Source organism: Mus caroli, unplaced genomic scaffold (genome assembly GCF_978045245.1).
Source record: "Mus caroli unplaced genomic scaffold, Mus_caroli_1 scaffold_10, whole genome shotgun sequence".
NCBI classification, from domain to species: Eukaryota; Metazoa; Chordata; class Mammalia; order Rodentia; family Muridae; genus Mus; species Mus caroli.
In genome coordinates, this window is record NW_028227265.1 from 26,874,700 (window position 1) to 26,890,567 (window position 15,868).

The 15,868-nt window shown below is 37.8% G+C and overlaps 1 protein-coding gene across 3 annotated transcripts in view; it reads left to right on the plus strand.

Annotated features, from left to right (window-relative positions):
- Nucleotides 1–15,868, plus strand: part of Cdh11 (cadherin 11) — a 158,161-nt gene that overhangs the window by 93,484 nt on the left and 48,809 nt on the right. For 2 of the 3 annotated variants that reach the window (XM_029480445.2, XM_085843673.1), the window contains exon 3: nt 13,588–13,987. In XM_029480445.2, the coding sequence (XP_029336305.2) occupies nt 13,760–13,987 (228 nt within the window). In that variant the 5' untranslated portion in view covers nt 13,588–13,759. Of the gene's footprint in view, nt 1–9,814; nt 9,835–13,587; nt 13,988–15,868 lie in introns of those variants that run through there. The other variant, XM_085843674.1, reaches the window with a different exon arrangement.

Genomic DNA, 15,868 nt, shown 5'->3' on the forward strand with positions numbered 1-15,868 from the left:
GGGTGGCCTCCATTTGCTGGAAAGTACTTACCATCTGGCTGCCTTCCTACAGTTCCTTGCACTACTTGGATTTGTTGCCTATTAGCACATTAGGCAATGAGAGATACACAGCAAAATTTTATTCTAATATATATAAAAAAAGAAATATATGGTTCAGGAAAAGAGTCTGAAAAAAATCAGGATTTATTCATTTTGAAACTGTTTCAAGGAGTGAGTTAGGATGGAAAACATCTGTGGTGTTCTGGGTGATTCTTTTAAGTCAGGATGGATATTGCTTGAGGTAGAGAATGTGAAGTCTCATAGGAGAACATCTATTCTCTAAGAATTCCAGGAACACATAAGCTCCTTGTCCACAAGAAATGTCTATCACCACCATTTTCCATTCTACTTTCTCAGAAATTCCATTCTCCACCTATATTTCTTCAATGGTCATAGTGTAGCAAATGAGAGTGTTGAGTTCTGAGTTCATCCTAGAGACAAACTTTACAAGAACTACAGTGAATTATATCTTTGTAAAACACCAAAGGATAGATAGATAAGAGGTTAGCAGTGGGCCATGGATAGCTTCAAAAGCCATTTTGAGAGCCACATAGCTAACTGACAACAAATTCTAGTGTTCCATATCCCTTTTTCCTTTTCTTGATAATAGATACAAACATACTAACATGATAAAGATACTGTAGAGAAGCTGATGATCAGGAAAGGGAGTAAAACACATGCCCTAGTGCCTGCTGCATAGAAGATATGCATTAAAAAGAAGCTGATTAGGAGACAATGTACTAATGTGGTTACACTTTGGGTTTTGAGTAATAGGTGTTCTGAATATATAGAAAGCAAACCTGAAAGAATAAGTAGCAAGTAGCAGATAAAGAAACACAGCAGACTGCTAGCAAAACAAGTGAACTCATAGAGTCCAGCAGTGACTGGGGTAGTTGGGTTGAAAGAGCAAGTAATTATCACTAACAAATTTCAGAGAACAGCTGAGAAATTTGAGGCAACCATAAAGAGTTTCTGTATAGCTTTTCTCTCATGGTTGAGCTTCTGATCAGAACACTTTCTGAACATAAGAGAAAGAGAATGTGGAGAGTATAAATGATTCAAACTCCCTATATAAATATATAAAACCATTGAACAATAAAAATCATTTAATTGAAAGTGCAATTCTGGGAGCTAAAATATTCTTAAAAGGTCAGAAAAAGCATTTAAAAACACAAGGTCTCAACAGATCTTGTGGTAGAAGATATACTTACATATTAATGAAGCCTATTGAAATAGATTAATATAAAGAAAACTATATAAGACACATTATAGCTGAATTATTAAAAGCTAAAATTAAATGTCACATCTAGAGAAAAAGAAATTAAGTGATGTACAGCAACTCATGAGAGAAATTTGAGCCCAAGAACAGCAGACGAATACCCTTAAAGACCTGAACGTTAAGAGTAGAAGAGATGCAAATTCAGAATTTTATATTCAGAGAAAATATTCTCCTAAAATAAAGATGACATAAAGATGTTTTCAGTTAATGGAAGTTGAGACGATGCATTGCTAGCCAACATCGTAATACAAGTTTAAGGGAATTGAGGCTGATGGACATGAGCCAGCTGGAAATCTGGGTGTGTCAAGAAGAAAGGGAAGCACAAGAAGGCGGGACTGAATGGACAAATGAGAAGACTTTCATTGTGTCTTCATTTAAGTAAGATATTAAGAGCATTTAATACAAAAGTCATAACCTTAGCTTAGTAAACATAATAAAAATAATACTCATTGTGAAAAAATTAATGATCAAGGGATTAAAAAATCAATGTATTCAAGAGTTCTAAACTTTTCATAATAAAGTTAGGGAAGATTGTGTAGCTCCCAGTAGACATCTAGATGTAGGTCAGAGAAAAAGAAAACAGAGTCACAACATTGTCACACAGTGGCCCTTCCTTAATGGAAATATGTGCATCTATCCAGGGAACATTCCATGGGAAAAATGCATGAACTAGTCTGTGTGGAGAGAGGGCAGGACTGGGTAGGGTGCAGTGTTGCATAATGTTTGCATTATATTCATTACAAATGATATTGTGTTAGAACACAAAGGCAATACAAATGTAAGCATTAAAAAGAAGGAATGTGTGTGTGGGTGGTGGAGGTAGGGGTTTGTGACACGCCCCTCATCTGGCCAAGATGGCTTATACAAGCTTCCCATCAGTTTTGCCTCTCCTCCTCTGGATTGTTCCACAGTCTTATCCCATATCATGGAAAAATTAAATGGCTCAGAGTTTCTTCAGAGGACCTTGTGCTCTGGGTTTCCTTAGAGGCTGTTACTCATATGTAACAGCTTTCCTACTGGAATCATACTCCCACCCTCTGACCACCACACAGCATCTCACAAGGAGGAATTAAGGTCAGCTCCCTCTCATGAGATTACAATCCTGGGTTCTGGGACAAACAGACACTAAGTGTGTAGGTGTAAAAGGGACCTATCTGCAGCATTGGGAATATTTTATATTCTTATCTGAGAAAATGAGAGAATCACACATCTGTCCTGTAACAATAAAGGATAATTTACGCTTAACTACAATCCACAATGCTGAAGGTGAAATGTCAAATCCTTTAAAATTAGCTGAAGTAATCTTAGCATGTTTTTCACCCTTATTCTCGCCTACATAACCTACATTATACTTTTGTAAAAGCGTCCTCATGTATTATCTTACCCAAACCCGAATTTAACTAGGGAGGGTGGGAGGTCAGATGACACCCATCTTATTTCTCATATGAGGAAAAAGACAGTTGTGAGTGTGGCCACCATCTCCTGAGTAAAGGCCTCCTCCTTATTCCAGACGATTATGGGTATTGAAGTAAGAAATTTCTTAACCTGCTGAGAAGGCAAGCCCACTAGGTTTGCAAGATATCACACATGCTTTCTCTTTTCCTTGTTATTTATAATAAAGCAGAGCTGATTTTCAGTGAAAAATTTTATTGAATGTAGCCTTCTGAACTCTATGAAATGTGCAGCCAGTGAGTGGAGGCATCCCCAGGCACTGTTGCCCCTTCTATCTAGATTTTTCCAATGATTGCCTTTAGTGAGGCAACCGAGCTATGAAGCCCTTCATTTCACAGACATGAAGATGGGGTTAAGGACATGAAGCAGTAAGGTAGTCGTAGATATTAGGTGCCCGGTACAGCATCATCTGTATAACTTCATTCATCAACAAACATTACCTGCTTTAGAGGTTAGTTTTCACATCTAAGACAGTGAGTGACTACTAAAGCATTTTACAGGGACTTTAATAACCTCTCAGAATGGCTGATCAAAGTGACTTAAATGGTGCATTAAGACATTTGGGACTAAAGCTTAACTTAAAATAATTTTAAGAGCTATGGACAATGGGGTCCCCTTGGAACCTTAAAATACTATATTCTGGGGTTACTTTATCTCTATTTGATTTAGGGTGTGGTAAGGAATTTTGTAAGTTTCCCAGGTGATTCAGGTGTTCAGCCAGGATAAGAGTCAATTTTCTAGGTATTCAATTCCATGAAGGTAAAATCAATTTGTTCTCATGGTCCTTTGTACACAATAGCAAGGACTGTAATGAGGAGTTAGTCACCATCTAAAAATTTGGAGACTTTACTGTATCCTACACCATCTTCTGTTGAAATATCCTATTTGAATTTGTTAATCAACAATGCGATCCAAAGGAAAGGAAATTATAATTTCTACCTGAGGAAAATGAAAGGGGAAACCTTTCTTTATTATGGCACTAATAAATTAAAAACAAGGTACATGATTCTTAATTTCTTTTGCCAGAAATGTGTGTGGAACAATAGATTATTCTTCTACATAAGTCAAAATCGCATCAGTAATTCTCAGTAGGATTAACCTAGGATTATAGAAACTGTAATTAAATGAACCCTCTCTCTGTGACCTAAAAAGGACACTTAACATTACCTTGGAAAGTTCCATCTGTCTAGGGTGGTAGGCTCATGCTTTAGCAAGTACCAGGAGGACTGGGTGAGTTTGCTGTATCCAATTGCTTTTCTTTCATCATGACTTCAAAAATATCCCATTCTTTCTGATAAATGGCATTAATTTACTGAAGGAAAAAAAAAGAGAGTCTTTAAAAGGTTGGATTTATTGAAACAACAGTGAGATAATTATGAAGCTTTCTAAAAATAAATGGGTGAGACATCCTTTGTAATATACACAGGCATATAAAAGAGGCATTTAAATATGTCCCATAGTTTATTTAGACTGCCCTGAGCCATATGGGGTGGTCCAGGCAGAACATTAAGAAAAAGACCTCTGAAATAGCCCACCCACACTCTGGAGAAAACCAGGCTTCTGGTAATTGGAAGCAGCTTGACTCTGCATTCCTCATTCCTCTGGTGGAGCTAAAGTGATGCTTGTGGATCTGGGTGGCTAACACCATGGATTATAATTCTCTGAGAGAAGATCTGGTACTGGGTTCTGGTGACTTCAGGCACTCTCTTCCCTGGTTGTAGGGATCAGTTTGCAAGACTTCATCAAGCCTTTTTTTAGGATGAAGCCCAACTTCAAAAAAGACTTTCTCTCACTGTTTATCTATCAGAAAACAGACTGACAGTAGCTCTGTGAGAAACCTCAGGTACTAGGGAGAATATACAGAGCAGTATCTCTTATCTCTTCCACCTCTGACTCTTTAAAGAGCACTCTTAGGTTGCTTAAGATATATTTCCCTTCATGAATCTGAGGCTTTTGTTTCCATAGATATGACATGAATGGAAAACTATATTTAATGCAGGAGACAACAATCGTATGGAAATTATCTTTCACTTCCTGATATTTCTTTCTCTCTCCATAGAGTAGGGGGGTTTGAGGTTCACTTGATCTAGTTTTAAATGTTAGCCATCAGCTCCTATATTTCTGTTTCCCCTTTTCTAATGAAATCAAAATAAAGAAACAAAAAACAAAACAAGACAAAAAAACAAACAAACAAACAAACAAACAAAAAATCTTAATAGTTGAGCATCTTTACCTTGTCATTTAATTCTGGATTTCTAAAAATTCAGGGTGTAACAAAATCTCCCAACCTGAAACAGACATGATTTCATTCCATCATGGTTTCATTCTTTCATTCTACTAGGGGAAGAATTTTGGGACTTTCTGTGATTTCACACATTCAAAGTTTTTAAAACATAGATCCTGTTCCCAATCCAGCCCTTCTACTGAGGCTAAGAACATGAGCATCTTTCCCTCCATTTACTTTCCCAGTGTCTCCTTTTGGGTCTGCTGAGGTCAGAAGGCCATCTGAATGTTTTCTCAAATAAATAGTTCTCTAACTAACTAACTAACTAACTAACTAACAACAGCAGTCTTATTTCACTAGTTCTCTCACTCAGAGGATTGTTATCACCAGAAAGTCTTTGATGGCACACCCTCCTCTATCAAAAGGTTTATGGTCTTCTGATTATTCTTCCTTGTCTACTCGTGGCTACTTAGCTTGTAAAAGTATGGCTGCTCTCAACTGTGACTTAAGTATGAAATATACACTGAACCTAAAACACAACATTAAAACAAAGTAGAAGTAAAATAAGATAGTTTATATACTGGGTAAATGCTGTAATTATCGGATGGGGATATGACTATGTGATAAAATATGTGGTTAAAATTAATGGACTTTTTATAACTTTAAAAAAATGTGTCTTTCTGAATATTTACCGTTCTCCAGATTTCAATGAATTCTATGTTAGTGAGTCCTAATGAATTTCTATATGACCAGGCCTACTAGCTGACCTTAGACCATTACCAAGGGTTAAAAACTACAATCTAGGAATGGCTGCCCCAGCACTGACCCACAAACAGACTCTTGTGTACAGAGAGGCATTTAATGATATATTTCTGTCCTTTTATTTTAGAGGAGAATTTTGATCCTAAGGAAGAATACTTTGTCTAAGTTGCACAGTTATGTACTAACAGAACTTATGCTATAGCATACACATCCTCTCTTATGGTCTAGAGATCTTTGGCCCAATGGTCTTTGGAAATTCAGAGATTTAAAAAAATGGCATTTTATACAATTGCACTAATGATTTTCACAGTGGCAATATTTCACAATTGGCCAAAAAGAGAACTGTCAATTTATTTCTTTAAGATTACCATAAATTTCTACATTTGCTGTTTGGGTGATGAAAGAAAGTTCCCAGGCTAGCTCATGCACAGGAGGTACCCTGTCATCTTATAGGTAGGGTGCTGACACACAGTTTGGGCCCATGGTGGCAGCAATAGAAGCATAGTCGCCTAGGTCTTCAGAGAAATGAGATCACATGTTCTGCCATTTGCATGGTCTGGGGAGAGATGCTATAGTTTCTCTTTCGCTTCTAACTAGTTTGGTTGTGGCCTTGATTTTTCTGAAATCTGAACAAGGATATTACTTTGTAGCTACTGTATGCTTTAGGTGCCTCCTAACCTGACTTTGCAAGGCCTTTCACTAGTTACAAATATTTTTCTGTTGTTTTTCATTGAAGTTCTTGGAAAATCTGGTTCCCATAGCCAATCATTTGAATACAGGTACCCCTGGCTGCAATGATCAATGGTTAGTTTATGGTTTACTTGTCAGAACAGCAGGAGAGGTTTCATCAGCCATACCTCAGAGAAGGAGTAGGTAAGGCATTGGAGACTATGGACAAGATTGTTTGCTTGGAAGAGACTACAAGAATAACCACTGTGTTACAAGTTCATCTGCCAAGCTGATTCTGGTTGTTGGATGCTCTGTGCTTTGTTTGCAGTGTTGTTAGTTCCACTCATTCCTTTACGACTTATACCAAGTCCTATAATTATCTAAGTATCAAAAACACACTGATTCCTATGTATCCCCGAGGCCCATCCAGACTTGACCCTGAATGAATGAAGGAGAAAATAAGGATAAAGAACACTTTTTATATATTTACTGTTTGGGCACAGAGGGAGGTTTGACTGTATGCTTTTCAAATTATAAATGATGTCACAGTAAGCTAAGCATCTTATCCTTGCCACTTCATGCATGTCTTCCCTCAGGTAGTTTTGTTCGGAACAAGAAAAGTCAGAAGTGGAATCTAATTTTTTTCCACACATTCATATGGAACATTTATTCACAGTTGGAGCTGACATTGCTCACAATGTTGTTTCGGGTATGTGTTGATGTATTTTATTCATGTCAATGACTAAAATTTAGAAATATTAGAGTGAGAAAAGCTGTCTCAAGAATTGAGTGGAGCATGAATAATAGAAGATATTCTTTGCACTCATTGGCTATAACTACCTTATTGCTCAAATATGATTGAATTATTGTGAGACAGGAGGTCTTTGGATTCCTATGGCCATGGGACCCATGAGTGTCATTTATATTAAGTTATGTTGAAAATGCTATGAAATGCTGCATAGCACGCTCTATACTGTTGGCCAGTATTATAAAAACCGGATGACTAGGAAGAGATGGAACTACTATTACCATAGCTGCTTCTACTGCTGCTGCTACTACTACTACTACTTAAGTTTATGAAATCTATAGGGGAATTAATCAGATGGTTGACTAAGCTTTGCATAACTCTCTGGTTATTAAGTGTCATTCCTATTTCCAAAACTGTGTGGAGGCAGAAAGTGACACTTATCTTTGAGCCCCTGTAAAATTCTATTCAAGTTTAAAATTATCTTCATTTCTGTTTGTTTGCTATGACACACTATAGTATTTGTGTCTGGCATTTGAGAATGGAACGATATACATTATGATATTTTGTGTAGTGCCCACTGTATATTCTGTACCCAAGAAAAAGTGAATCCAAACTTAAGTCTTGCACCAAATGCAGAAATCTGAGATAGAGAATTACGTTTCAACAATTCTTGTAACCCTCTCTCCCTCCTCTATGATTTTCACAGACAAGGCATAATTCCTGTGATTTGATTTGAAAGAGGGAACAGCTCTGCGCTGAGTGATGAGATCTGAGCGCGGAATAAAATATTCCTGAATTAATTTGCATAATAGAATCCGATTGGTTACAAAGCTGTGTTTGTTGAAGGAGAGACCAGAGTCCCTTTGCTCACCCACAAGGAAACCTTGCAGATACAAAAATAGGATTTTGAACTCTGGTGGGAACCTTGATAATATACTTAGCGTAATGATAACCTGTCTTTAGCTGTAAATTAGCTCGCTAGAAATAAAAAGAGTGGGTCAGTGTGTCTGATCCTTCCAGCTCTGTGGGGAGGAGAAAGCTGAAAACCAAATCTGCTTGCTTTTTGCTAACCGTTTTTGTCTTTCATTTCTTACCCGATAACAATTTCCAGCAGGAGTCCAAATATACTTAAACACCCATATATGTCATTTTCTTTTACGGGGACAAAAGCAGGCTCAGCAGGAGTGTTTTATGCTCAAGGCGCAGCCACTTAAGACGGACTCTCTGCTCTCTAGATAGAGGGGTGAGCCTTCCACTTAGAACTGGTGATTTTGCAAATCCATTTTCCTGTCACGCTATTACTTCTGTGACTTTCAACAACATATTTTCTCCCTCCAAGCAATGTGCTCCTATCGTAAAGTGAAGTCTTCTTACGTGTGTTAGTGGAACCCCGATGCTTAGGCATCCTGGCCAGCTGCTGGGAATAGCTTTAATGGGAAGATTGCCATTGGGGTGGCAAGTGCCTTGGGGTTCTTTATTAATACTAATTAGAACATTGATAAATTTCTCTAATTATTACCCACATCAAGGTCTCCTCAGGAGGGCAGCCTCCTATTAATTTCTGTGTGAGATCCGTGCTAAATTTCTACAGTATTCAACAATCCATTCTTGAGAAGTTCCAGGTCTTTCTTGTAAAAGTCACAGAATGAGATAAACAAAACTCCCTGAATCCATCCTTGAAAGGCTACCTTTAGAAATTCTGAGATAGAGATTTAAGGATAAGAAAATAAAGATTAGTTATACTACATTGTTACACTTAATATTGATAATTTATAATCTTATGTCCATCTTCATTTCAATATCTTCTATGGAATATTTTCTCCTTTACTTTCTCTTCTGACAATTTTTTTTTAACACTTGATCTTAGCCAGAAGGCCGAGAAGCGATGACCTTTTTTTTTTTTTTTAAATATCATCATGTATGTACTCACTTCAGGTTCCTCAGTCTTGAGTATCAAGAAAAGGCAATTATAAGCCGGGCAGTGGTGGCGCACGCCTTTAATCCCAGCACTTGGGAGGCAGAGGCACGTGGATTTCTGAGTTCGAGGCCAGCCTGGTCTACAAAGTGAGTTCCAGGACAGCCAGGGCTACACAAAGAAACCTGTCTCAAAAAAACAAAACAAAAACAAAAACAAAGAGAGAGAGAGAGAGAAAGAAAGAAAGAAAGAAAGAAAGAAAGAAAGAAAGAAAGAAAGAAAGAAAGAAAGAAAGAAAGAGGCAATTATGTAGATACTGAGGCAGAGGCATCTCTCTGTATTTGGTCTTTCACCTTCTCTTGGAGATGCAGGACCAGATAGAACTGGAGAGGGTAGAATCCAGGTCTGAGATCTGTCATCCCCAGGGTTCAATCCCATCTTTTCCCCTGGCATTCTTGGAAACTTTGGAAAAGTTACTTCTGTGTGCTTTATTCCACTTGCACATGTAATGGAGATGACAATACCATTGACGTTTGTGTGGTTCTTGTGATTTAAGTCATGGAAAGTCCACCCTGGGAGGTTTGGAGGATAATACTAAAAACACTAACTATTCTTTTTTTTTTTCTTTGTTTTTGTTTTTGTTTTTGTTTTGTTTTGTTTTGTTTTGTTTTTAATCACAGGTCTGTTATTGCTATCTAGTCAACTCCAGACAATGAACTAACATTCTTCAGTTTGATAGGTCTTAGGTAATATTTTTCATTTCTTTATGCAGTTTAAAAACAGACAAAAGGGGGCTAAAGAGATGGCTCAGCAGTTAAGGGCACTTCCAGAGGTCCCAAGTTCAATTCCCAGGACCACATGGTAGCTTATGACCATCTGTAATAAATAGAATGTGATTCCTTCTTTGGGTATGTGTGAAGACAGAACACTCATATAAAATAAATAAATAAGTAAATATTTTTAAAAGTAAACATTAAAAAAAAAGAAAAGGGAAAAGAAGGTTTTTGGTTTTGTTTTGTGTTTTTCAAAATAGACATCAGTTAGATGGTCTAGGCTCAAATCAATTTGGCTATCAACAGAACTTTATAGTGGCACAAATTGTATTTAATTTGTCTTGATCTCAATATTAATATCCTTTTAACAGAATATTCACAGTTCCCATTAATAGGGTTGGCATATTAATCAATAAATTACTTAATAATTATGAAGTTTTTAGAATGATGGCTAATAAAACCTAATTTTATCAAGTTTATTTTACTCTAAAGAAAATAATTGACTTAAAATTCAAATTCTATACATCAATGATAATTATCAGGGTGGCTAATATTAAATTATAATACATTATATTCAGTCATATAAGCATTTAAAAATCATGAGACCAATTAGTTACTTTTATGCATTTAGTTTTGCTATTGTTTTCAACAGAAAATTTATAATGTTATCTTTTTTATAAAAAGAGTAAAGTGCATTGTTTATTGGTCACATTGGAACTCTTACTAATTAGTATGAAACTAGAGGGTTTTTTTTATATGTATATATAAAGTAGAAAAGTTGTCATGTAGTTTCAGCACTTTAGTGTCAGAAATAATTGTGCTTTACAGCAACATGGCAGCCAGGAAAAAAAGAGGTGTAGAAATATCAACTTTAATTAAACCCTTTCTTTCAAATACACTTCACAGTTTATATGCAGGAATAATTTATCACCTTGTGAATGAACACTTAATACTTGGCATGATATAAAATGGGCAGGAACCCTACACCATATGTTCTCTCCTTTCTCTTCCTCTAGAATTTTCAAAGAGACAGAATTAAGTCTGAAGTTCAAGGGTGTGCTTGATCTCATACACTGAGCTCTTATGGATGGCCCCTTTGAACTCAGGTCCTAATGCATGTGTAGTAAATACAACTAATTAAGAAGCTACCAGTCACAGCCCTAGCATCTGAAACACAAAAGACACTCCCCACAATCATTCATCAAAACCCTAATCACATATAAGAAGATGGAAACCACTGATAGAAAACTTTATTCAGGACTTTCCCCAATTAGGAGGCAGAGGGGAACTTCCTAGCTTCAGGTACAAATGAGCATTGGGGCCTTGTTTCCTCCGTTAAGCCAGACTTCTCTCTGTTGCTTGCTGTGGGATCACTTTAAGATCTTCTCCTGCTGCAGACCTCTCTGTGCTTTTTCCACACAGTGCTCTGGACTTGCCGAAAGCAGCACTTTGTGGATCACTAAACTGATGCTTGTCTGGCCAGTAGAGATTACTCGGTGGTCAAGAACATTTGCTGATCTTGCAGAGGACCTGAGTTGGGTTCCCTTCACTCATGTCCAGCACCTCATAACCATCTAGACCTCCATCTTCAGTGGATCTTATGGCTTCTGGCCTTGTGAACATCTGAACTCATGTACACAACAACAACAACAATGACAAGAACATAAATGTCCCCTTACCAGTCACACACAGACACACATAAACACACACACACACACACACACACACACACACACACACACACGGAGAGAGAGAGAGAAAGAGAGAAATGTCAGTGTTAAACTATAAATGTATTTAATGTGAGGAATGAGGTTGGTGTGTGACAAGAAGGCATCTTTTACCTTTATTCCTTCATACTGCATTTTACACATTCCAATGCATCTGTAAACAACCAATACTAAGGGCTTCAACTCCCTATTTCTTGAGAAGAGAAAGGAGTAATCCTATGGAGAAGTGCTATTTGGATGATAGCAGACACCTTTGTATCTGCAGCATGTCCAAATATTATCTTGGCGTAAGACCAAAGACTTAAAAAGGTTAAGTCAGGCTACCAAGAGAAAAGGGATTTGCTATGTGAAAAAGAAGTCTACCAGCCCTCTTATGCCCAAGATTACTAAAGCCAAATGGCTAAGTAACTCTACTTCCTTTCTCTCTGAGTGCTTCCCTGCCCCCCACTTTTTTTTTTATTATCTCCAGTTTCAAGGCACATGTGCACAATCTGGTTAGCAACAGTAACAGGCTTGCATTTTGCCTCCCTGGGAAAATAGGAGAAATCTAGATTCCCACTCTGTGTTAATCCATGGGTAATGGGTTAATAGAGAATGCATGTGTTTTTGAGAACACCTGGACTCTGGATACCACCAAGAAGAAGAAGCAGATACTTCTAAACAAGGAACAATGAATTTTAAGTGGGGGGGAGTAATCAAAGAATATTATTGAATTTATTTCCGGTACCAGAACCCTGAAATTCAAGAAGTCTGGGAGCTAGAGGGACTCTAGGTCAGAGAAATACAAGGAATTTGGGAAGGTAAACTATGCCCATGGCTCCATCTTACTGCTATTGAGTAGGAGTGGGCTGGTTGGGTTTGAAGAAGCAATAATATGCTGCCTGCAACAGGTTTACTGTTCAATTTTTCTTCTTGTGATGGGGGTGAAACTGGAAAGCATCCTATGAAAAGCTGTCCAGCAAGATAGGATGCTGAGCTGGTGAGGGAGATGTCAGACCATAAAAGAACAAATTGATGCTGTAGCTGTAATTGACTTCAATAGCATTAATAGATCCTGCAGTGAGTCAATGGAAATTTGACCTATTAGTTGACACTATAGTGTTAATTGATCAACATAATTTAATTAATTGATTCACAAAGCTCAATGAAAACTTGACCTTTTAGATTTTTTTTTCTCTATAAATACAGCACCTTGCTAGGTTGGGCTGTGCTGGAATTCACTATGAAAGTCAGATTAGATCAAAGTAGCCTCTGACTTCTTAAAATTGCTGTGATCCTTCTGTGCCTGTCTACAGAGCTCTGGATTGCACACCTGTACCCCTCCCACATACATACCTTAGTCATTCATTTCTTCATTGATTATTTTCATTCCCATCATCATTTCCTGAGGTCTGCCTTGTCTTTCCTTCCATCTCACAGTCTATGACATAAGATTCCTCTTATTTTCCATTTGTGCTTAAGTCTTGGTTTATGCTGTGGTTGGCCAACTGTAATGGTTATGGAATTCTGATGGTTTTTTTTTTTTCATGGTATCCTATTTTCTCCATTCTTAACACAGAAGCTTTTGCTTTAGTATACAATTCAGGCACCATATCCTTTAGGCATCCTCTCTTTACTGTGTTGGCCTTTGGCATCCTTGCTGTGGATGCTGTGTTATGCTCCGAGGCTTACCTCCCTAGTTTCTCTAAGCCATGAACATAGCCAATCACACATATATTCAATGAATAATAGAGAGTTTCTGGGTTCTAGACATTGTGTTAGTGGCCTTATATTCCCTTTTCTCCTGATCGTTGCAGCAACCTTTCAACGAATATTATTCTTATCTACATTTCTGAAATGAGCAAGCTGGGTTCAGAGAAAGCTGTCAGCTTTCCCAAAGCTGACAAGTGGTAAACTGATATTCAAACCAACATGTTTGTTAAATGGAAACGAAACAATAGGTGGATGAAGGCTGCAGCTAATCTCATCTCTCTCTCTCTCTCTCTCTCTCTGCTTGCAGAAGCTGACTGCGGAGGTGAACAACCCTGGCGTGATGTCCTCAGTGAGTGAAGATATTCCATTCCAGAGAAGGTCTACTTGACACATCTGGGAGACTGCCATCCGAAAGAAAGCCACTCTGTTGGTGTAGGGAGTGACAGCTGCATTCTCCTGTGCCTACTGCATAACCAAAAATGAAGGAGAACTACTGTTTACAAGCTGCCCTGGTGTGCCTGAGCATGCTATACCACAGCCAGGCATTTGCCCTGGAGCGACGAAGCCACCTGCATCCCTCTTTCCATGGACACCATGAGAAGGGCAAGGAGGGGCAGGTGCTGCAACGCTCCAAGAGAGGTTGGGTCTGGAACCAGTTCTTTGTGATAGAAGAGTACACCGGGCCTGACCCTGTGCTGGTGGGCAGGGTAAGGCTGCTTATATTTGTTGTTGATATGTCTATATGTGCTCATTATCAGTGCAGAAGGACATGACCAGGTCAAAACAAAACAAACAAACAAATGAACAAACAAACAAACAATCCAACAAAAAACAAGACAAAACAAGACAAACTAATGAATAGATGAAAGCAAGGTAAGTAAAACTGAAATAATGAAACAGAAAAAGAGAACAAGAATTATCTACTATCATTCAAAAGAGAATCATATTATGTATATACACGCCCAGTCTTTTCCTCCTCATTCACAGACTAAACCACACTGAGAATGCTTCTAATGTTCACTTGTTATAGGATAAGGACTCCATTTTGACTTTGGATTGCTTTAGAGTCTATTAAAAGAAATACTGCCTTAATTTATTGAACCATTCTTCAACTGGAGGAATTTCTTGGACTATATTCTAACCCCAACTTGCCTGTTCCCACTTTTATATTCCCATGTCTTACCAATCCCTTTCATCCTACTTTGCTGTTTTACATGTCTGCCTCTGTTACTTCATTTCGTTTTACTTTGTATGAGGAATTAGATTAGCCTCAAATCCTTAGCTCTTGGCACTAATACCACCATCTCCAATGAAATGAGTGAATATGTGTCTTTAGGATAGGAATGATACTATCCATTTTGTCTTTAGGTATGTTTTTGCTGTATTTCCACTTCTAAGATTATGCACTGGTTATTCAACTCCATTGGAAATATAAATGTAGAGAGGGCAAAACACATTTGGCAAACTGACTTCTTACTACTTATTATGATAAAACATGAGACAGTCTCTTAGGTAATATTGACACTAGTTCACAGGAGATAGTTATTTTAATATGTACAAATGGAAGCTCTATTATGTGGAAGTGGTAGACAGACAAGAAATCAGGTTGAAGCATTACCTGACCCCAAACAAGCAAGAAAAAGAGGCAGCCACTTAGTCATTTAAGAAAGAAGAACAAATATAATGAGGAGGGTAATGAATTTCAATTTATGTCCTTAAACCTTATGAAAAATAGAGGCACGTATCTAATAACCCTGACATTCAAGTTAAACAGAACTGATTCTATATAGAGAAATGCAAGGATAGATGATAGAGATATTTACTTTTGAACCCAAAGGATGCCAACAAGTTATCTTCGTTGTTTTTTTGTTTGTTTGTTTTTTTTTTCTTTTTTTTATTATGTATTTTCCTTAATTACATTTCCAATGCTATCCCAAAAGTCCCCCATAGTCCCCCCCCCCACTTCCCTACCCACCCATTCCCATTCTTTTGGCCCTGGCATTCCCCTGTATTGGGGCATATAAAGTTTGCAAGTCCAATGGGCCTCTCTTTCCAGTGATGGCCGACTAGGCCATCTTTCAATACATATGCAGCTAGAGACAAGAGCTCTGGGGTACTGGTTAGTTCATCATGTTGTTCCAACTATAGGGTTGCAGATCCCTTTAGCTCCTTGAGTACTTTCTCTAGCTTCTCCATTGGGAGCCCTGTGATCCATCCAATAGCTGACAGTGAGCATCCACTTCCACTTTTTATATCTTTTTTTTTTTTTTTTTTTGGTTTTTCGAGACAGGGTTTCTCTGTATAGCCCTCGTTGTCCTGGAACTCACTTTGTAGACCAGGCTGGCCTCGAACTCAGAAATCTGCCTGCCTCTGCCTCCCAAGTGCTGGGATAAAAGGCGTGCACCACCACGCCCAGCATATCATTTATTTTTATGCTCAACAAATGTTCATGATAATCTCAACCTAATTTAGAACTGGAAATACATTTTTTTAGAAATAATGTTCTAAATAATTTCATTCATGTGTACATACAGTGAAAAAGAGGTAGAGGTAGTCTTGATAGCATGGAAGTAGGGGAAAATAATTGA